This window comes from Candoia aspera, chromosome 3 (assembly GCF_035149785.1).
Source record: "Candoia aspera isolate rCanAsp1 chromosome 3, rCanAsp1.hap2, whole genome shotgun sequence".
Classification (NCBI taxonomy): domain Eukaryota; kingdom Metazoa; phylum Chordata; class Lepidosauria; order Squamata; family Boidae; genus Candoia; species Candoia aspera.
Window position 1 is genome coordinate 181,574,815 of NC_086155.1, and position 24,241 is coordinate 181,599,055.

Here is a 24,241-nt window from a genome sequence, read left to right on the forward strand (position 1 = left end):
GTCCAACTCAAGGGAAGCCCCCGGCTTCGGGGAAACCCGCACTGGTGCGTAGCTCCTCCCTCCGGCCTCCGGCAGTAAGCGCTCTCTGGGGCCCTCCGCCTCCCGACGCCGGGCTGTCCGAGGGCCGGAGTCTGCTGAGCCCTATAAATGGCTCGAGCATCGGGAGCTCGCGGCCAGCCGGTGCCGAAGCCCGCGAGAGGAGACGATGCGCAAACAGTCTACCCCCGAGGCGGTCGCCTGGGGCTATAGCAAGGAAAACGGTGAGTGGGAACAAGTCCCAGCGCGCGGCTTTTCGCCCTGCCACGCCCCTCTGAACCCCCACCGCGAACCCGAGCGGTGCTGGCTAGGGAAGGAGCCCCCTCGCGGCTCCGTCGCCCCCCGCGGCGATCTTGCCCACAGGCGGGGGGTATTTTCCCAGGCTCTTCGGCGTGGGATCCCTGTCGCTCCGAGAGGCCACCTTACCTGGTCCCTCGACTCTTTTGGATGCTATCAAATAGGGCGTAAGTCCTCAAAGACGCTTCCCATCAGGGTTTCATTTTTGGGGTGCCTTGCAGGTTTGTTGGACTACAACTCCTATCATCCCACTGATAAGCTGGCTGTAGATGATGGGACTTGTCCAACATATTTGCAGAGTACCAAGGAAGGATGTTTGAGAAATTTTGCTTGGCATGGCAATATCAAAGGAACCTGCAAGGCTAATAGGTCCTTCCTTAGATGGAATAGGTTTGGGAAGCCAAATTAACCAGATCATTTGCTTATCTATTTTAGGATTGTAGCTTTGGACTTTTCTGGATTTTTGATGGAAGACTATCATTGTTCATTGCCTCATCCTTGTTAGTAATGGAGGATGCGGAAGACTGAGAATAGGCCCTTTTTGCATGGGCTACAAAATTACTTGTCTTTCTTTGCTGAGAGGAGAACAATTTTTATTTTTACTTATTAACATCACAGGGAAAGCACAGAAAACTCTTACCTTTTTAAAAGATTGATATTTTTATCACACCTTTCTTCTAGTGCTGGACACACTGGAGACTTCCTGGCACTTACCTGCTGTGTCATGTAGCAGCAGGTTCACTATAGCAGCCTGATGCTTTCCAGAGAGGGTATCTGGGGTGTGTCTGTGTATGTCTGAAAAAAGTCAAGATGGTGCCCACAAACCCTTGCCCCCTTTTTTATGTGCGTTGTGACCCATGTAAAAAAGGGTGGGTTTTTGATGGTATGATTGTGGCTACCATCTTGACTTTTTGAACCCCTTCCCTGTGGACGTCCTGGTACCAATTATGGAGTATGATTTCCATGGTTTCTTCCTGTTGTCCTTGCTGGCTGGGACTGATGGCAGTTGAGAGGCTAAAATATCTGGAGGGCACAACTTGCCTATCCCTGTCGTGTGCGTGAATGTGAACAAATAAGGATATATATCCCACTACTGCAGCTTTTGTTGTTCTTGCTAGTAGAATAATAGTATTAATGCTAATCTGCCTGGAATGTTTAGACATTTTATGTTGTTATTATTTTTGAACTATAATTATTATCATATTTAATGAGAATAAAATAGAATGCCTTGACATTTCAAAGTGCAGAAACTGCTCAGACAATAACATGTAACAATACTGTGGAGACTTTACTATTAAGTAGTGAGCTTAAGGGAGAAACCTTTATTGTATAACAAATAGTTTGGTGTATTTTGCAGTTGTTTATTAATACCATATTCAGTTTTAGATGCAAAATTTAAACAACTTTATGCTTATCAACATTGACATTTTAGAAATGATAGTTAATACTGATATAAACTTCTTTATTTCTAAAGGTTTAAGTTATCTAAATTTGAGAGTGTTAATAATCTCCAGTCAATATTGTATAAATACCTCTGTACTCAAATAATTTAATCTACTTCTTATGTTTTATAATAATGCAATAAAACAAATTATAGGAAAAGGAATTTCCTAGTAAGGGGGGGAAAAAGTTCTGCAATCCAGTGCATGCAATTCAAAGGGGACCAGGAAGATTTTGTGATGGCCCCCTTATTATGGTTAACATCATTCTCTCTTGTTTTGTGTGTTTTTATAGTTTTAATGATAGTTTTAAATGGATTGTAGTGGTTCTTCTAAATGAGTGTTGTATGCTGCCCAGAGTCACTTTCTTGTGATGGGCAGCTATACAAATATAATCAATCAAACAAATGGAAAAGGCTATCAGGTGGAATATTGTAGCAGCTGACTGATGGATAAGATCAGGTTTTCTCCTCTGCATGTGTTTTTGGCAGGTGAGAGATGCCAGTAGGTGTTTTTCTTTGGCTCTGCCAAAGAACTAAAGAAGATACAGAATATTTTCCATGCAGGGAGGCCAGTTCTCCTCACTTACTGCTTCCCTGCCCAGTAATGAGTCTTCACTGAAAGTGAATATACAGCAGCTTTTTCTACTCCAGTAACACCCTGATCATTCCCAATCAGCAGGACAAAGTCTCTGAAGGGTACCCTGTGGGAGGAAGTGGATTTAGATTTAAGGCAGTCTGTGAACTCGGAATGACATTCCAGAACCTGGGTTTCATTCAGATCCTAGTGACATACATAGCACTAAAGAAACATGCATGTCTCAGATTAATGGCTGTGTGTAACACTGCGGTCCTACCTACAATTAGGTGGTGCTATGTAACTTTGCCACTTCTTCAAATTATTTATATATATATATATATATAATTATATAATTTTGCTATCCTACCTGTTCCAAAGGAAACAGTTTGATATGTGCTTAAATAAAAGTAAGCCTCTTTGACCTTACTATGGCCTATTTTTAGTAGACATGCAAAAGATTGCTGTGTTAGGACTTCCAGGGACTCACATTTGACCACATTGGAACTTCATGCTGTATGAATATATGCAGAATTGATTTCCAAACACAGCTTTTTACTTTACTTTAAAAAGTTGGCTTGATGAAGAAATCCAAGCAAAATCCTTATTGTCTGCTATTCTTGTGAGGACCACACAATCATAACAATGTTCTCTGAAGTTGAAATAAATGGAAGCTTTCTTATAGCAGAAAGTTGGTGGACTGTATATAGCAACTTCACCTGTTTTGCTTCTAATCATCAAAAGTTTATGGAGTGTGACAATTATCAATGGCAAAGCATGCTTTTTTATTTTATTCTACGTGAATCATACACACACACACACACATACACACAGAGTATACACACACACACACACACACAGAGTATATGAAAGTAACCCCAATGAATTTGGTGGGATTTCCTGCCAGATTATGTAGGATTGCAGATGATGTTTTAAATTAAAATCTAGTTTTAATTTCTTGTTTCCTAATAAGGAATAACAAGGCTGGTTAAAACTATAAATATAGTCCTTGTCTCCAAGATTTAAAAAATCCTTTAAGAAGTAATTGTAAAGCCTAAACAATCCTGGGATCAGGCAGTGCTTAACATTGTTCATCTGCCTTTTCCAGTCTCATGCCCTTCAGGTGTTGGGGTGGGCATTATAGCCATTGGGGTTAGAGTCCTGGAGAGCAAGTTGTTGGGAAAGGGTGCCAGTTCAGAATATGACACACCTTTGCCTTGGTGTGCTTTCCTCTAGGGCCTGATCGCTGGCATGAATATTACCCAATAGCAAAAGGGAACAATCAGTCACCTGTTGCAATTCTGAGCAAAGATGCCTTCAAGGACCCTGCTCTCCTGCCTTGGTTTACTGGCTATGACCCGGGCGCATCTAAGAACATGAGAAACACTGGGAAGTCATTGCGGATTGCATTTGATGACACCTTTGATCGCTCAGGTAAGTTTACTTTTGTAAATGTTTGCAAATGTATTTGTAAGCCTAAAGTAATCAGGGTTAAGCCTACAAAATCCTTGGTGTGAAATGATCTTCCAAGGAAGGCTTAATCTCCCAAACACAGAAACAGCTGCTGGGGGATGAGTGATTTGTAGCTTATGGTGCTGGTTGAATTATTTGTTTTCCCCTGTCCCCAGGGATATTCTCCAGGTCTTGAGAGATATGCCATCCATGTCAACAGCCAATTTGCAGTAAGTTTGCAATCATTCGAAACCCAATGTTTTTTAGCAAAATTGGGATTTTCCCTCCCTATTCTGCTCTTCAGCCTTTATTCTGTGCTGTACCTTACTTTTGTATCTATCTTCCTGAAATTTGATCAATCCATCAAACTGGATGTAATTTTCTTCCAAATAAACAAATGTGTCTTGAGATTCCTTCACCAACCTTTTTTTTTTTTTTTGCCAATGGCTGTTTGATAGGTGCAGTTCTCCTGGTTTTGCATCCCAATCTAATCAAATTAAGGGCAGATCATGCTGCAAAGTATTTGTCAGTCATCTAATTTAAGAATTGGTGTGCATTAAACTACAGAGCCAGTTTGGTCTAGAGGTTAAGGCACCAGGCTAAAAACCAGGAGACCATGAGTTCTAGTCCTGCCTTAGGCACAAAGCCAGCTGGGGGTCCTTGGGCCAGTCCTTCTCTCTCAGCCCTAGGAAGCAGGCAGTGACAAACCACTTCCGAAATCTTGCCAAGAAAACTGCAGGGACTTGTCCAGACAGTTACTAGGAGTCAAATACTGGCTTGAAGGCAAAACAAAACAAAAACAAATAAACAAACAATCCTTTGTAGGAAGCAGCTAGCCATCCAATTTTATTAAAAGGCATAAGCTTTTTGGGTTTTTTGCTACCATACTTAACTGTTATACCACCAAGTCTGATTGATTGATTGACTGCATGCCATCAAGTCATTGTTGACTTTTAGTGGCCACGTAGATAGATATTCTCCATGATAATCTGTCTCTAACCTGGTCCTTCAGCTCCTCCGACAGTGCATTCATTGTTGCTGTAACTGAGTCCATCCACCTTGCTGCTGGTTGTCCTCTTCTTCTCTTTCTTTCCACCTTTCCCAGCATTCGAGTCTTGTGAATTATAATTTATTCTTTCTTGTCTCTACCTCCTTCCTCTGCTTTCTCACCTTATGGAAATGTGCCTTATTTGTTTATACAAAACAGAGGGGAAAAAAATCAGTCCTGCTTTTTCTATCCAAAAGACAGGAAAGCTGCTAACAAGCAATCACAAAATGAGAAACAAGTCACAAGTACTGAAAGAAATATAAAAATAAGGAATGTAAAATAACAGTCTTATAATGAACACTGTTAGACAAATGCAATAAATTATTCTAGCATTTGTCTTTCTGCAAAACTTCCAAACTGCCAGATCGTGCATTACCTGTGGGGAAGGTCCTGATTCAGTTCTGCTGGCTTTGGGGTGAATATAGGGAGTGAATATATGTCCAAAGTGGCTTCATTGAACTATTTTAGAGCCTCAAAATACAGGAAGATTTGGGATGTTAATCTTTGCTGCTACAATATTTGGTTGGAATATTCAATTCACATGAAAAAAGACTGCAGGAATGCCATTTTATTGTGATCAACAGGATTGTTTCCACGTGCATCTGTGGTCAAACGTTAAAATAATTCTCATTAGCCATGGCATTTTTCTTGAAGTTGATTTTTATTTCCTGGTATAGGGTGAGAACAATAGTCTTTTCTCAGACAATGGAAAAGAAGTTTCAGAGGAGCAGCTTTTTGCTTTTAAAAGAAACGTTGGAACACCGACACATGCTTAGAGCAGGTGACGTGATTTTAAAGTTGGTTTTAACAGTACAGTTAAGCTACAGTCCTCGTGGGGTGCTTAAAGTAATTGCCTTCAAATGTTTAAGGATTAGAACCCTGCACACTCATGTACAGAAGTGTATCTGCTTGTGTGTGTATAAGTGTTACTGCAGTGCCAATGTAATATTCGTATTTTGTGATGTTCTACTATGGTGGTGGTTATCTACTCTTTTTGGCACATATGCTGGAGTAGATTTTGGCTTTTAGGGTACATTTACTTCAGTGGGGTCTCCGCTATTGATGCTGTCATGAGGAGGAGCAAGTCATGTGCTTTTTGTCTCCTCGTCTCCTTGCATTGCATGACTGCAACAGAATGCATCCACTCTTCATACAGGGCCTTGGATATTTTTGCATCGCTACATTTAATTGATTATGATTTCTTTTTGTGTGGGTGCATTGGTACCCCCAATCCAAATGAAAAGAAATTACAAAGCTGAAAGGGCGAGATGGTGCTCTGGGCTGGCCAACGTCACAATGCCAGCTAAAGAAAAGACCAAGCTAAGCCTTTTGCCCTGTGCTTAACACATCTTTTATCCTTGGGTATTCGAGTACATAGATATCAGTCATTGATGGGAGACCAGCAATACTCCTACACAAAAGGTTGAGCTCTGGGGTAGCATTAACTCTGAAATTCCATGCTATTGCTGGCAGTCAAAGAACTTGAATGTTGTTTCAAACAAAGGCCTTCTGGGATTGGCACAGTGATCAGCTTTCTGCCCACAGGGGATGGGTGCTTTCTCCATTTTAGGCTGCAAAAGAATGTGCTCTTAGTATCTCAGGAGGCCTCAAGTTAAAACTCTGGGGCAGGGGCACTTGAGGTCAAAACTGAGATTTGCTTCCAGAATGCTATGCTAGAATCATCCCTTCTCTTTGAATTCAACATGCCCTAAATTCATGAAATAAAGACACACTTTGCCATTAGGAAAATGAGCAGTGTTTTAGATAAGCATTTTCATTCTCAGAAAAGTCCACCATATCATTGTCAAATGTTCAGAGCTGACTTTATTGACTATTATTACAAAGAACATGCCAACTGTCTATTTATTCTTGGACCTGTTAATGCATTGTTATTGACATGGCCAACTGTGTTATAGTGTTACTTTTCTTTAATCATAAAACAAAACTGCAAAGCCATCACTTGTATCTTAGGGAGGAGTGAGCCTCCTTATTTTCACTTGTGGGTTATCACCTGTCACTGCAAATCTGACAACAGGTGAAGCTTTTCAAATCTTTGTATCAATATAATGTCATCTTCTCATGACTTTATGTAAAGAGGGATAACATTCCTGGCCTGATCAATTATGTACTGATGAGTATTCCATTTGTAAGGAAAACTCAATTATCCTTGCAGTGGGATACTACTCAGTAGCCTGATCATAGACTCTTTCATTGGTTTTACTAAAGGTTTTCAAGGGTGAAGACTGTTTTTCCTAATCTGAATATTGTGCCATTCACTGAAACCACAGTGTAGTAAGGATTTTTTTTTTATGATGATTTTTCAAAATTCTTCACACATGACACTAAGCATTGTAATTTCTTTGTTGGGAGCCTAGCATATGATGACTGAACTAGTGAACTATAGGTTAAAAAACCATGGCTTAAAAAAAATCTGATTTGTTGTTGTATGTGACCTAGACTATTGTCATAAAAATGTTGCAGTTAAGAAAAATGCATGTGCTTGAATTCATCTCATCTGCTGTGAGGAAAATAGATAAATGAACATTTGAAGATTTTACTAGCAAGCTACTACAGCATTTATTCCCGGTTTGAAGAATGGAGCAAATGTCAAAGTTAGTAAGATCAGGCCAAGAGTCCATCAAATACAGTATTTTATGCCACATAGTGGCCAACTAAGTACATTAAAAAAACTCAGTAGGGTGGACAGAAGAGTGATAGTTCTCTTTCACTATTTCTCCCTTGCAGTTTTCAAGTATGCTGCATATGAATCAGAAAGTAGGATAGCCGTTGGTACCCATATCTTCTTTTTTCCTTTAAAAACTGTCTAAATTGGTGGCCATCACCACCTTTGATAGCAGTGAATTTACAGATCTGAACTGGAAATAGGATTGAAAACTTGATGGAGGGAGATAGAAACAGTGGTAATATTTTCAGAACATTGCAGGTCCTACCATAATGTTGTTGCTTCCAGTATGACTTTGGTTTTACTGTGATTTTGATCAGATTGGCTTAGTTCTGGCAAACTATTGTAGTAGAATACCTGCACATTTTATTTTATAGAAAATAGTCTGCTGCTTGAAGACATCTTCTGCTTGGAGGACTATCTCAAGTCCTATGAGAAGAAGGAACAGATGGGGCCTTGAAACTGACCACTATAATTAGCATCTAGAGAGCATGTGGAGATGGCATACCATTCACTTGGTTATAGTGTTACTCAGTATTGTGAAATGTAATGCATTTCTCTATAAATTATTCAAATTATAACTATATTTGAATCTAGATCTATATAATATAAATTAATACAAGCACATTTAATATAACTTGCATCATCTTTTTCTTTCTTAGATGGTGCATATTAGGATGCTTTTAAGCTCCCTTAAAAATAACAATAAGGGGAAATCTAGGAATGGACATCTAGAAACCATGTTCACCTGTACTCTAAGGATAATTTTATAGAGGTATGAAATGATTATTGGCTGTGTTTGCAGGGACTGTCCCTGTATACCTGTTGCGTATTTGGATTGTTTATTTTATTTTTAAAAGTTGTAAAACTGAGGAAGAAACAGATCACATTACTCTACAATCCCTAGTGTTGTTGGTAAAGAAGCTTTCCGAACAAAATTGCCCTTCTATACTTGTTCTCTTCAAGGCTGGCCCGATTGGTGGGCAAGGTGGGGTACTTGCTTCAGGTGACAGCAAGGTATATGATAAGGGTACTTGTACATATGGCCACCATGCAACCTGAAAAATAGCCTGCTTCCTTCGGATTTAATAGATGATGTATGGTATTGGAACTAGTGTACGTAAAGAAGATGCCATGTTATTTTTCCTCTCAGACAGGACAAAGTCACAAGGTGTCATGTTCACTGATTCAATGTAGTTTATACATCGTAATGTTTCACATGCCATGGCGCTGACACGCGTTTCTGTTTGGGAGGGAGCTGCTGTGAGACCTTGTACCAAGCTCTGTATCTGTATTCACTACATTGGAATGTGTTTGGGTTATGTGCTCTGTTCAAGGACTTTTCCCGCAGACCATCAGAAACCATTAGGAGCACCTGGGATTGTGAACTTGAGAAGATTCTACGGGGGGAGGGATTTCATTTGCACCGAGGGTTTTTAGTTTGAATATGGCGTGCTTTCATCATTCTCAGCTTTCTCTGTGATCCTGCATACTATTCTTTAATAAATCAGGTATCTTTGAATTCCTACTCATGAGTCTGATGGTGTTTTAGAATAGGCAACCATTACACAAGGCTTCCTGGTTATCTTTCTTCTTTGCTACAGAAGCAGCAATCAAACAGCAAAAAAGGAATATTAAATTGTACAACTAATGGGAGATTTAAGCAAGCCTGCAAAAATGGTAGTTACTGACTCCTTGGATATTTGGTGGCAAATAGTGCATAGTCTAGTGTCGCAGTATAGCCTAAGTGCAAAGATGTGTAGGTTGCTAATGATGACATTCAAAAATGTGGAAAATTGGACATAAGGATTATGTACTGAGAGAGGTTATGAGCATTTCAGAAATTGCTTAGGCAATAGCATGGCTGTAGCTAAAACTAAATACACAGAGACCTAATTGTGCAGGAAGCAGTTGTATGAAATGGCACCCCCTTGTAGTTCAGTTGACTGCAAATACTCTTTTGAGGGAAGGATTTCCTTGATATGTTGGAAATAGTTTGAACGGCATTGTGATCTTTTTTCATGCAAATAACTTTTTTTCCATAGCTAGAAGGCCATAGTCAGTAGGGGGTCAGTCCAGATCACATGACTCCTGTCCTGTCCGGTGCTGGCCTTGGGGCTGAAGTGCACATGCTTTTGTGCAGTTCTGCCTGTAAATTCATTCCCTGGTTGCATTTCCCTTAATTGACATTGACAAAGGGAAACATTATCACAATAGACATTTGCATCTGTCTACAGATGTGGACATGGCATAGAATTACATTGTCATGATGTCGGCTTATGTTTTATACTGAGCATCTTAAAAAAAAAAAAGCAGGAGAAAAACTTCAGGAGGGAGCAGCCACGGCATCAGCCGAGCAACACATGTTTTTCTGAGCTCCTGCCCTTTCAATTTCATGTTATTTTATAATAGTATGTTTTAATTAAAATTTATATATACTATTTATATATACTAAAATTTACATAAAATAGTATGTTTTAATTACTTTTGCTTCTTTTTAGCTAATTTTTAGTTAAAGTAAGTATACTAAGTTACAGTAGACTTACTAGATTTTTATTAGACTTATTAGGTCTTTTTAAATTTAATCATAACGTCTTTGGGCAAGATGAACATGGAAGTCAGAGGTGCAGGCAAAAGATTCTGAGTGGATTTGAACAACATGGGAAAAAGAAAGAAATGTCACGGCATCGTCCAGGCTCCCTTTCTTCATCAAAGTCTGTTAAACAACCAAAGGTAGAAGAACATTTTATATGAAGGAATCTGTAAGTAACACAAATTTCCCTCCCACTTTTAACAATTTTGCAGCCCTTGAATTGCTTGAACGGGGCCTTCAAACAGAACTGAAAAACAACAGCTGCTAGATCTTTTACTATCTGTCAAGGAAGAGCTAAATGAGAATCTGGATTCTCTCCCGGTCTCAGGGTGTCTCCAGTACAACTTGCTAGTTCACCTGCTAACCTCAAGGGAAATAAAAATAAGCTTAAAAATAAGATGCGAAATCAGGATACAGAGAGGTTCCCATGGGAAAATTCAATGGAGTTTATGGCAAAGCAATGTCTTCTTAGAGTGCAAACTGTTACTTTGTTATTTGAGCAGCTGTCAGGTTTAAAATATGACCTGGAATTGCTGAAAAAAGACTTTGAGGCTTTCATTCAAAAATGCGAAGCTGGACTTACCACTTCCATTAAGGCTTATATAGAAGCTCTGGCTAAGCCACATATTTTGGACATGTGCTTTGATAAACAGTTAAACAAACAGACAAAACTGCAACAGTAAAATGTCTGTATTAATAAGTTTTTACTCTCTGACAAGGCAAAGAGTAGAGGGATCCATACATACTAAAGGCTCTTTGGATACTAAAGAAGCAATTCCCTGCAAGTTGAATTGTTCACCTCAGACACCACAGATTGCTCTCTGTATCTCCCTGCTATTCAAGATGAGATTACACTTAGCATCTTTTCAAACTTTCCCACCAGAGTCTTTTGCAACGTAAAAGTTAATTCCCTATTTGGTTTTGTCTCACCTAGATTCCATAACTGTTTCAGAACTTCACCAGATGTCACCAAGTTTGCTTCTTTCCCACACCTGGCCTTGAAAAATCAAGGCTGTGGGAGTCAGCCAGTCTCACTAAATGAAGATGCGTCAGACCCAGCTGAAGCTGGCCTTATTGGTGCTTTTGATTTCCTGCCTAGGAATGAACAAGATAATATAATACACACGCTAGAAAACCTTAAGAAAACCTTACTGGTTACAATTGCTACAGCTGAGCCACTTATTGACCTGGTGTCTCCAAACATCAACACTAATTGCCCTCCCTTGGCAGACAATGGAATGGCTGAATATCACCCTCCAAATAATATTAGTTCCAGCCCTTATGGGGCAGTTGGGGAGCCTGTTGGAGAGTGCCAGGCCATGCTAACTGTTGAGGAGGAGATATTCTCTGGACTGAGATCCTCTATAGGATCCATAACTGCAAATCATGGGGCAGGAGGAGGATCTCCTGCAGAAACACCTGTGCAGGTCAGCTTAAGTCCAGATGCCATTGGTGATGAAGAAGAAAGCTACACGTCTTCCACTAAAAGCATTTCCATATCATACCACAGCAAGACCCCTATGGAAACTTAACAACATGTTTCTCAAAGATTACAAATAACTCCCGCCTTAGTAGATCCCATGCAGAATCATCATGATCCATTAACCCTGCACCCAGTGCCACCAAGTGAAACTGCTGCAATGCAAGTACCACTGGACAGTGCCAACTTTGTTACCAGACAGTTGGATTCTCATGAACAGCCACAGGATTTGCTTGAGGCAAGCCAGCCCTTGGCAGAGGCCCTGCTGCCCTCCTTTGGTTCACCATCCCAACATCATGATCTCACAACTTTGGCTTGCCAAAACCAACTCATATGACTCTTACCAGATGCTCAAGTAATCTTCCCTATTAACCTGGAATACTGCAGGCTAGTCAGGACCATCAAAAGCCCAACCTTTCTTTGATTACCTATTGTGATTTGATATTCCTTTTTACAGGAAACCTGGGCTACATCAGAGGTGGAGTTAGACAGTTACTGGGTCAATTCGATCTTGGCTACCCCAAGTAAGGTAGGAGGGAGACCCAAGGGAGGTATTGCAACCCTAGTTAGTACAGCTTTACTACTGAAATGTGCTCTTCTGCCTTCTTTAAACCCATGGGTATCAGCCTCCCTGATGTCCCTCAAACATGCTGAAATCATACTTTTTAGCATCTGTATCCCCCCGCCTTCTAAAACACATGCCCAGACTAACAGCACCTGGGGGCATATAGAAAATTTTATCCTCACTTAGATACACACTCTGCAACATCAATAATAATTGGTGGGGATTTAAATGCCAAGATGGGACCAAATAATCACTCCATCAATTTAAGACCTTTCATGAGGAGGAGGCACTAGAGGGACCCCTATACACTAAAGAATTTAAAAATCTAAAATCTAATTGGGCAGGTATATGTGTTAGGCAGAGGACCACATGTTTGGACCTGTGCATATTCAGTGGCTCCCTAGATGGGGATCATCCAGTAGAACATACTTCCTGGGGGGCAAGGAGAAGATCAACAATTGATTACTGGATTGCATTGTGGGATCTCCTAAATGCCCTACAGTGGATGGAGGTAGATTCATGATTAGAAAGTGATCACCACCCCCTAATACTAATTATGAACCCCTCTGAGAATCAGTAAGAACAGAAGCAGTCTATGTCCCGATGCTGGAAAATAACAACACAGAGATACGAATTAAATAGAATGAAAGTAGTGCAAAAGCAGTTGCTAAATGGCTGGCAGCCCCAGAAACCTTAGAAATTCATGCATACCTGTTAGACAACAAGTCTCAAAAACCATACTTAGGCTTGTATGATCCATTAATTTTTAATCTGAAATCTGCTTTTGTCAAAGAAACAAAGCAACACTCCAGTAACCGGGGTGTAAAACATAAAAAATGGTTTGATCAGGACTGTGTATAGCTGAAAGGGTAATAGCATACAGCATATAGAAAGAATAAACATTTTCCTTCTGAGGTGATGGTGAAGGTGAAAGGTCCCCTGTGCAAGCACCAAGTCATGTCTGACCCTTTGGGGGGATGCTGCTTTTGTGACGTTTCCTTGGCAGACTATAGCGGAGTGGTTTGCCATTGCCTTCCCTAGCAGTCACCTTCCCCAGCAAGCTGGGTACTCATTTTACCAACCTTGGAAGGATGGAAGGCTGAGTCGACTATCCGAGAATCCACCTTCCGCTGAGATTGAACTCGGGTCCCTATGGAATGTAAAGTCTCGATACAAGGCCCTCCTAAAAAAAAAGAAAAGAAAAGATTGGCAACGAAGGAGACCTGGCAGAAACTAATTCAATCAGTTTCAATCAGTCAGGAAGAGGGATTCTTCCCACTTCTGGCAAACTACCAGAGGACAAGGAAAACCACTCCCCCCCCCCCACATCAAGTACCAAATCAAGCCTGGCCACAGTATTTCAGAGGGTTGTACGTGGACCCTGCTAGTAACATAAATGAGAGTGAGATTGACCTGGACCAAGTTCAGAACTGGCCCCCTGTCTCTGTGGAAGAAGTAACCCAATTGATTGAATCCCTTAAGGTGAACAAGGCTCCAGGTGTTGATTGTGTTTTGCCTGAAGTAATTGAAAAGAATCCCAGCTGGTGGGTGCCTCTGCTAGCATCCCTGTTCACATTCATAGATCAGACTGGCCATGTTCCAAAAGGTTGGGGGCTAGCAACAATAGTCCCAATTTATTAAAAGGGCAGTAAGAATGATCCATGTAATTACCGGCCTATCAGCCTTTTGAGTGTTGTTGGCAAATTATATGCTAAACATTTAAATCACAAGCTCCAAAACTGGATAGAGACAGAGAGCATATCCCAAGAGGAGTAGGCAGGATTCAGAGAAGGGAGGTCAACAGCAGACCCCATTCTGGTGCTCCACCATCTTGCACAAAAAGACACTCATAAAAAGAAATCCTCCCTCTTTGTGGCCTTCCTAGGTTTTAAGCGTGCTTTTGACTCAATTTCCAGGAATGCTGTTTGGGAAAAATTAAAAAACACAACTGTTGACCGTTCTTTCTGATGCGGAAATTAAACTCCAACACCACCTTAAGGTTCAAACTCCTTTTATCGCTTGTGCAGCAGCCAAACTCTGTGTTGCTGCAATGAAAATAAGGCATAACTGGTTACAGAAATAGCCACTTCTGTTTTATTTATCACTTTAGATTTAACACTACCTATCTTGTTTTTAGATGATATATATATTACTTCATAGTCTATAATACTTAGATTTACATTTGCACAGGTAATTAATGCACCATTATAGCAGTGTATGTCACATTTTTATGTATTGTTTTATCTTTGTTATGCTAGTATTTTATCTCATCTATTTGATTTTACTTTGTTGTTGTATTTTTAAAACTTTTTTTGCTAGTCATTGACCGAATAAAGTCAGTCAGTCAGTCAGTCAGTCAGTCAGTCAGTCTGTCTGTCTGTCTGTCTATCTATCTATCTATCTATCTAACACTTTTCTGTAGTGTGACAAGTTATCTTATATTTCAGGTCCTCTCTAGTTACTGCATCTAGTTCTTCATTAAGTTGAAAGGCAAGATTTATTTATAGACAGGAAGGGTATGAATTTTGGGCAAAGGCCCAGCCTCACTTGATGCCCATAAAGTGACATATAATTAAGTCAGAAGTGACAAATGTGTGAGCTATTATTGTTCTCAATTATACTGCCTATTCTTAATTGTCATCTCCTGTTAGGATTTGTACCCTATACATGCAGAGTTCCTAATACTGGCAAACTATCATGATAAAGCGCTAGAAGACTCAATCTGATGACCCCCTTTAACAATAAGGGAGGGGTGTGTGGGAATGACATGGCCTTGTTGGTCAAAGCAATGGATATTGTTTCTCTACGTCAAAATATTTCTGCTCCTAGAAAGCTTCTCAGGGAGAAGGGTTACCTTAAACATCTTTCTGATAATTAGCTTTTTATGGCCTGCATCTAATGCAGAACAGGAGTTCTTATTACTCCTTTCCCATTTCTGTTCCCCACACATTTTTCAAATCTGTGTGAAAGATCCTCCAGCTTTTCAGATCAGATCTTTTAGGGAGAAGGGGAAGAAGGGGCAGAGGACTCCATTGTGTGGACATTTGCCATTCCATCAAGGGATAGGGGTGCCACTGCATTCAACTCTATGTGCAGGAAAACTTTTGAAAAATGGAAAAGCCTTCCTGGCTGTGTTATTCAGTGATATAATCCCAGGAACCTGTATTCTTCAGCCCTGTGTTCAACAAATTTATTTAAATACAGTAATGGGAGAAAAACATGAATTATTTTAAGTTTACTTTCCCATTTCTCCTGGAATATTAAGGTGTTAAGATAGCCAGGTGGGTGCTTATATTTGGGAAAGAAATCTAGTCAAGGCAGTTGCAGTGAATCTGGTCTTGCTCAATTCTGTCTTTTCTTATTCCATGTTTTTGGGACAGCTTATATAATGTAAAGAAAATGAATGATGCACAGTGGTGGATTATAAATGAGACCCCTGGAGTTATGGAAAGTACAGGTAGCCCTCACTTAATGACCACAATTGGGACTGGAATTTTGGTTGCTAAGTGAAGCAGTCACTAAGTGAATCCGACCTGATTTTACAATCTTTTTGGCACAGCAAAATCTTCTGTTAATCTAGACTATTCATTGCAGTACTGAGGGGAGGACCACTGCCGGGGATTTACAGGCTCCGCCAGCTTCACATCCACTGGGGTTCTACGAATGACAAAGGTTCAGAGCATGTGGTGGATGCGAAAAGGCATGCAGGAGAGGTGAGTAGGTTTCTGCAGGAAATACTGGAAGATCTCCTCCCGTTGCCAATAGAAAACCAGGTGCAAATAGCCTAATAAAGACTTAGCAGGGATGGGGAACCAGCTGCCCTCTAAATGTGGATGAACTGCAGGTTCCATAAAGGTCCATGGTCAGTGGCCAAAGATACAGGAGATTAAGTTTAACCATATTTTCATGTGTGCTTTCAGTGTTAACATTTTTTAAAACTCTGAATTATTGAATTTGTCCTGTGCAAATGAACAAGTTATTCCTTCTGGTGAAAAAAATAATAATTCAAGATTTGAACCAAATCTCCAGTTGACACAAGGGTATAAATGGCAGGGTAATAGGGCTGGACTTCAGTTTGAAAATCCAGATCCATTCTTTCCAAGAATCCCAAATGACCAGAGAATGTAAGGTGATTGGGATCGTAGCATCAATATCTGGGTCTGTATACAGATGAAGATTCATTAGGACAAATACTGGTTGATGCAGCTTTCTTCTTTTTTAAAATGAAAATGGGGATTGGCTGGGCACATGCATGATTACAGGTGCTAATTGCTTATATGCATGTAGATATGTATATATTTATTCATAAAAGATGTTGTCCTGTCTCAAGTTAGTTATGCACTTTAGGCAATAAGACCATTTAGTCCAAAGTTTATATTATTTAGTTGCTTCAGTGGATGCAGGATAAACCCTGAAAAAAATTAAATGAGAACCCTTTTATCTTTCTGAAGTTTTCTTCCTCAAGAACCCTCAGATTTTGGAGAGCAAGAAAGCATATACTATAATATATATATTATATATTTTATATTGTTTATATTATATTATATTGATATGATATATAAAATGCTCTTGTCAACACTCTGGAATAAGAATAAGCAGAATATGTAACATGTAAAAGCTGATATATATTTGTATTTCAGTTATTACAAGTTGATATGTGTATCTACATAAATATTGAAAGCACTGTTAATAGGGATTTTTACAGTATTTTGATTTTATTCTGAAGACAATTTAACCATGGGCTTTCAGTATACTTTACATGCCTTAAAACAGTAGTGTCCTCCAGAGGTGTTTGATGACTCTTTCATAATTTCCAGTCAGCTTGGCCACTACTCACATTGGCTGGGAATGAGTGTTATAGTCTGGAAGATGCTCAGTTGGAGAAGAATTGTTGTATCAAAACCATTTTATGTAAATTTGGCAATTTCATGTAATCTTACCTTTTGATTCTATCATTTTAAACATTTTTTTCTAAAAGAACAAAAAATGAGAATCCAATGTGTATGTTTCTAATTTTTAACATCTTTTTAATGTTTGAATTGATTCTCATTCGTCACCTGGTAGTAAGATTCATATGGCTACTGGGGAATGAAGAGAATTTCATGAAATTTCAGGGAGTTCCATTCAGATATGATTTGATACCTAACTATAATGTTTTCGTTGCTTTTAGATTCATTTGGTACACTGGTATTCCCAGTATAGTAATTATGCTGATGCTTTGAGAAAACCCGATGGTGTAGCTACTGTAGCCATTCTAATGCAAGTAAGTTCGGATTGCTATTTTTTTCTGCATATTTGCATAGTTATCTTCGGCTGTGGCTCCAGAAATCCAGTCTGTTTTGGACAATGATGCAGTTTGTTCCTTACCATGCACCACATCACCTTCTTCATGCTGCTATGGCACCTCAATATACAGAGTGTGGACACCTTTCCTTCACCTTCCACTAACCTCCCATCAATATGCCACACTAATGGACTGGGTGTACCTACTTATCTTTCTTCTTTCTAATTACGCTTGAAGAAAAAGTCCATATAGTACTCACAGTTTCCCTCTAATACCTGAAAGTGTAACTAGTTATTACTGTTACATCCTTTTTACACCATTAAAACACAGTTATAGTCATACTCCTATATTTATGTGTTTAGCAGTCCTGTAGCTGCTTCTTTGAATGCAAACTTGATGGACCTCAATTAAATCACTGCCTGAATAGATGGGGAGAGATTGTACTGCATTATACACATAGAACTGTACATCTGTCAAATCCCAGAAATACTACCCTGTTTCTTCTTTTTCCTCCTCCTCCTCCTCCTCTTTTTCAAAATTAATTCTTTATTTTAATTGAATAGCAGTTGTAGGATGTCCCAATCCACATAGACTTTTTGTGCTGTTTAATAGTTGAAAATGCTTTTCAAATACTTTTCAAAAGTATTTCAGATTTAATATACTTTTAAATTTCAAAAAGAATCTGTTAATAACACTCTCCTGTGACGACTGTCCAAACAAAACTGCAGGCCCAAAATTCACTGGAACAGGACTGCTTTAACTTGCTTCCTGAAAGTAAGGAGGGTTGGTGTTGTTGAGTTTAGTGGGTAGAATGTGCCTTTTTTCATGTCTTTGTACTAGATATGAACTCACTGTTTTATAAACAGTAGAAGCAGTTTATCAACAGTATGTTTTGCTACAAGTTAAGGCAACAATACACAGCATATTATTAATGATTAACACTTGTACTTTAGGAACGTGATACAAGACTCATTCTTGGGATTTTAAAGGAAATCTGTATAGATCTTGGTCAGAATGTTTAATACCTTAGAGAGGCCTCCTCCAAGCCGGTAGCCTCTGTGTGTTGACTTTGACATCCCCAGCTAGCATCAAAAAGGGCCACACTGACTGGGGATTGTGGAGATTCATCCAACATATCTGGAAAGCACCAGGAAACCTGCCTTAGGACCTGAGAAGTTGGCTTGGGCAGTACAGAGCAATTATACTGACCATTAGGTCAGATTTCCTTAACCTGATACCATTAAGATGTGTTGAAGTACATCTCCCATGATTCCCAGCCAGTATAATAAGAGCCATAATGGCTGAAGACAACAGAACCTGTAATCCAACATAGCTGGAGAGTACCAGTTAGTCAAAGTCCGATTTGTGGATGTTTTCAATTATTTTCATTTTCAGTACCACTACCAAAATGTTTTCAGAAATCCAGAAACACTCACTGAAATTAAGACCACAGTCATACAGAATAGAGCATCATTAAGTGGCACAAACCAATCAGGCAAATGTTATTTTCTTTTGGTTTTTATACTTAGTATTATTGGTAGGGGTTGGAAGATATTCTCCAAATGTTGCTAATTAAATGGACAGGTGGGATAGTTAACAATTAATTGTGCATACTGTAATTTGGGAGATAATTGCCTTTCATGGCTGCTCACTGTCTGTCTTCTGCATGACAGGTAGGGAAAACCCCTAAACCAGAGATGAAAAGAATTATTGAAGAAATAGATGGTATTAAAACAAAGGTATGTAGAAGAATACTCTAGTCAATACCAAGTTTTTTTACATGGCTCATCTTACATGGCTCATCTAACATGGTTCATTAAGGGGAGCCAATAGACTTAGATAATGCATAGAATGTATGGTTTTATTAATACATACCAAGCCATAGTATGCTTAACTGTGATTTGTTGAATAAGACACAATTGGCTGGCTTTACACATCATACTAAGTCGTAAGTCATGACTTATAAAGCTCAATTACTGTATTTATACATCATGCCAAGCAGTACCAAATGAAAAACACTATGGTTATGAGTGATATGTGAATCCTCTCTGTGACAACTAGCAACAACTAAGTACTGAGAACTAGCAGGAAACATGTAGAAAACAGGAACATCAGGAGCTTGTAACAATTTTTTTTTAAAAAAGAACAGCTGACAGCTCATCTGAGTCCCTGGAGCTCATTGCAAGTTTAATGAGAGTGGAGGATATATGAAATTACTTAAAGTAAGGTTTTCCAGACATACCAGTCTCATTTCAGAAGTAAACCTTCTCAGTTGATTTTGCTCATGAGATTCTCTTTATTGCCCTTAAATTGAAAGTTGGGATTTTTTTGGGGGGGGTCATATTCTCTCAGAAGAAGTTCAGACTAATGTTTCATTTTTATTATGGATCCAGATTTTGAACTATTTGGGGACACTTACTAAAATCAATGGAGACTTACTAAAATCAGGAGACCTACTATTAAGTAAATCTGGAATAGCTTTTGATTTACAATAGATGTTAAAATCAAAAGTACTATTAGTTTTATTTTTCTGTGAACTCAACTGCACCTTGAGGCTACCTACACCAATGATCATCATCATCATCATCATCATCCAGCCATTACAATTGTTTCATATTGTTAAGGAACACAGTGATAGCTGCTTGAGGCTATAAATCATTGCTATAGACAGCTTTCTTGTCTCTGCCACTGAATTTAATTATGTTGTTTCTCATTTATTTAAGGGAAAAGAGATTCCTTTTCAAAACTTTGATCCTTCTATCCTCTTCCCTGATAATCGAAGTTACTTTACTTATCAAGGCTCTTTTACAACGCCTCCTTGTGACGAGTGTGTTACCTGGATTCTTTTCAAAGAGCCTATAATTGTTGATGAGCACCAGGTAAATTAGAAATCAGTGCAGTAATTTTTTTTTTTGTATGTATTTCATGTAAGTTTAAATGTGTCTGATGTTCTCATTCTTACCAATAATCTTGCTTTAACATAAATTATACACATGATTCAGATATATTGTGCTGCTGTGTACATTAGAAACACTGCACATTTCTAAAGCAAATGAATCAGAGTCACAAGCAAGGGCCTAAGAGCATTTTGTAGCATCATAGAATTCTGGAGTTAGAAGAGTCCATGAGACTCATAAAGTCCACTCTTCTGCAAGTGGTAGGAAAACGTATTAAGCCATCCTCAAGAGGTGGCTACCTCTTTTTAAACAACCCACAACCTCAGTAGATAGACTATTCCACTGTGGTATAGATCTTACCATCAGGAAGTATTTTCTTATAATTGGAGATCTAGGCAGGTACAACTTGTACTCATTATTTCTGATCCAATTTGTATGGAAAATAGTTCCTGACCATATTTTCTGTGCAATTTTTTAATGTACCTGAACACTGATATCATGTCTCCTCTTAGTCTTTTTGCCAGACTGAACATCTCAAGCTCCTTTAGCTTGCCCTCATAGGACATGTCCTCGAGTTCCTCTGTCATCTTTGATGGCCTTCTCTGGACCTGTCTTGACTTGTCAATTTCCTTCTGGAAATGCAGTGCTCAGAATTATATACAGAACTCCAGGTGTGGCTTCAATAGCATAGAGTGGAGAGGAATAAGGACTTAGTGTGTTTTTGATACAAAGCTTTTTATGGTGCAGCCCAAAACTGCATTAGCTTTTACATCCCTCAAGCAGGGATGTAAAAGAATTCCACTATGAAGTCTGGCAGGAGTTAACTAGAAATGATCTGCTCCTAGTGGACTTTTCCGCATTAGATGAATTCCGGCTAAAACCCTTTTTGTCCAATAAAAAATCTGCTAGGAGACAAGGCAATTACCCTTACTTTATGATTCTATAAGTTGGCTGAGGAGAGGGGATCTTATTTTTCAAGTAAATGGAGTAGAGCTCATCTCCAAGAAGTTCCATTTTTACTGGTGCTTACCAAACTGTCCAAGTGATCACATGGCGTTAAAGCTCACATGGGCATTCCAGGAAGCAGTGCTGCCATGAGGACATATATATCAGCAGAGCTCCAGCTCTTTTCTTGCAGCAATGAGAGCTCTCCTGATAACTCCTCTGGATCAGTGCTACCTTTCTGGAATGCCCATGTTACCTTTGACATGGGTCCTTCAGGGAAAACTGTACTTCTTACATGTAAAAAAAAATAAATAAATGAAGAAGCCTCAAGACCTCTCAGCTACCTTATAAACATAAAGTGCAACCCCACCTTAAATCAGTACAACAATGTTTTTTTCAAAGAGTAAAGACTGTTTTTTTAAAAAATGGACTTAATAAAGTTTCTATCTTGAGTCTCAAATTTTAATTGTCTCATAAAAGTGGTTGGCAATTTCAGTCTTCCCAACAGATACCCAAATAGAATTGGTAAAGATTATCTTTACCAATTCTATCAGAGAAAGAAGCACTCAGAAGAAAGAATCTTGTTACTTTTTCCTAGTGTCTTGCTTAAACTTTATTTCATTTCTTAATTTCCTATTTTCTGGTTAAACTTTTCCTGAAAATGCAAAATACTAATGTGCTTTGCTTAGGTTCCTTGGGTCAGCAACCAAACCCTTAATAAGGCTTCCCACTCCAGTCCCTAGGTCCATTTACACAGAATTAAATTCTATTGGCTTTAACTGAAGCCATTTCGAAAACAGCTGCAGTCTAGAGTAATGGTTCAGTCATAAATAAAGAGTGCTAAATGTGTTTTCCTTGATTTGCAACAATCTAGTAAAAAGTTGGGTAAATACACACATCCTTGCATTTTTGCAGGAAGTTCTTTGATCAGTTGTAATAATCACTTTGATCAGTTGTAATACGCCACCCAGAGTCACTTTATTGTGAGATGGGTGGCTATACAAATATGATCAATCAATCAAATAATTTATTTATTTACTATTCAAATTTCTATTACCTCCCATCTCCCCCCAAAGAGGGGGATTCAAATATCAATCAAATAAATAAAAAATAAAATCACCGATCTGTTTTTTTATGTTACCTTCATTCTTCTAAGACTTTCAGAAAGTCATGAAGCAAAATGGGATAAGATATTCAGAACAGCAATGTGAAACATCTGTCAGAAAATAGTTTTATTTGTAATTAGAAAGACCTTGTTGTCCAAGCAAATTCTTACCAAAGCAGAAAGACTCTTATAGCTCTCCAGGAAAGGAAAATTGATTAGCAGGGGTGTTATCTAACAGGTAAACAACAACTGAATCAAACAGGTAAGAGATCATTCTTACCTGGGTAAGAGGTTCACTAGAAAATAAGTCAAGCGGAACTGGTGGGATGTATTCTGCAACAACCGTTGTGTTGCATCTTTTTCCTTGAACAGCCTCTGGCAGCTTTTTAAAGGAAATTGTCATTCCAGTATCCTTTGAATGCTTTTTTAGACCATTCGTAACTAAATTGTCTGAGGAATATCTTCTTTATTTTTCCTTTTTGTAGATGTTAAAGCTGCGTAGCCTTTCTAGCAATAGCGCAGAAGAACCTCATTGCCCTTTAGTGGACAACTGGCGGCCTCTTCAGCCTCTCAATAACAGGATGATACGATCAACATGTCAATAGAATCTTTACTGGAGTTGCTGTCTTGAGTCACCAAGACCTAAGGTTTTACCCTCAAGTTGTATATAGGTTGTTCTTCCTCTGGATCTATGCTGTTGAGCCAGAAATGTTAAGCAATGAAGCAGAACAAGTTACTAAATGAATCGAACTTCTGGAGGAGGAAAAAAATAATTATAACAAAACTTTAATTTCTATATTGATATGCTGGACCTCCCTCTTCAGATGTCATGATCTTACAGAGATTGAGTAGCAGGTATCAGATGCTTCCTTGCTCAGTCTTACTCATCTGGCTGCTCCTGCCAACAGAAGTGGCTAAATCAGTGTTTCTCAACCTCGGCCACTTGAAGACATGTGGACTTAAACTCCCAGAATTCCCCAGCCAGCATAGCATAACTGTCTGGGGAATTCTGGGAGCTGAAGTCCACATGTCTTCAAGTGGCCGAGGTTGAGAAACACTGGGCTAAACTGTTTTCTGCAACCAGGTGGCTTTTCCATGTGGGGGGACTGCAGCTAACAGACATCTCAGAATTGCAGTTATAATGTGTCTAAGAAGCCAGAATGAAAAACCAGGGCTTGTTCTTAGCTTCAGATTCTGGGTTATGAGTATTGCAGAATGCCAGGGATCTAGCCATTCATGCTGGTAGGAGAAGCCATCAAGCAGGGTATATCCATGTACTTGCTCAGTCCCGATAATTTCCCCATATTATGGTGATAAGTGAGCCAGCTGTATGTAATCTTGAAATAAACCCTTTTTTCCCCTCTCCCACAATTTATTAAATGTTCTTAATTTAAAACTGGCCAAGTTCTACTACCTTTTATACCAGTTGAAATTGGGGAGAAGAGAGTTTTTCTCAATAATAATCCTGTATGACTCCCAAAGGACATAGGAAAAAATATATATAACATTCAAATTCTAGTCTTATATGGAATTTCCTTGAAAGGCCTATTGATTTTAGGGGAATTGACTTTTGAGCAAACAAGTGCTATCATATAATAGAAAAGAAAAGAAAATCACCCAAGCATATTAATACATTTACAGTATTTATTTATCCTTCTTGAAATATAAATTAAGATGTTCAAACAGAATAGAGGATGGGATATAGAATTCATATTTTATCATGTAATTGTGTAACTTTACTTCATGGTAATGACTATGAATATTTCAAACACCTTAGATTTTGCTTAATATGAAGATAATCTCAGTGAATTGAAAGCAGACTTTTTTCTTGAAAAGGGAAA

The 24,241-nt window shown here is 38.9% G+C and overlaps 1 protein-coding gene across 1 annotated transcript; it reads left to right on the forward strand.

The window, feature by feature from the left end:
• Positions 1-149: 149 nt before the first annotated feature.
• Positions 150-23,622, forward strand: LOC134494330 (carbonic anhydrase 3-like). The gene is made up of 7 exons (XM_063299442.1): positions 150-260; positions 3,585-3,782; positions 15,764-15,882; positions 17,340-17,432; positions 19,127-19,192; positions 20,177-20,332; positions 22,886-23,622. Exons 1-7 carry the CDS (start codon positions 206-208, stop codon positions 23,003-23,005), a joined length of 807 nt encoding a protein of 268 aa, XP_063155512.1. The 5' UTR covers positions 150-205; the 3' UTR covers positions 23,006-23,622.
• Positions 23,623-24,241: the final 619 nt, after the last annotated feature.

What these genes read in the sequence shown, in the direction of transcription:
- LOC134494330 (XM_063299442.1), top strand. Translation starts at nt 206, where the DNA reads ATGCGCAAACAGTCTACCCCCGAGGCGGTCGCCTGGGGCTATAGCAAG. An exon ending in TGACACCTTTGATCGCTCAG is followed by an intron (nt 3,783 to 15,763) that starts GTAAGTTTACTT and finishes TATTCATTGCAG; the next exon opens with TACTGAGGGGAGGACCACTG. An exon ending in TAGATGGTATTAAAACAAAG is followed by an intron (nt 19,193 to 20,176) that starts GTATGTAGAAGA and finishes CATTTATTTAAG; the next exon opens with GGAAAAGAGATTCCTTTTCA.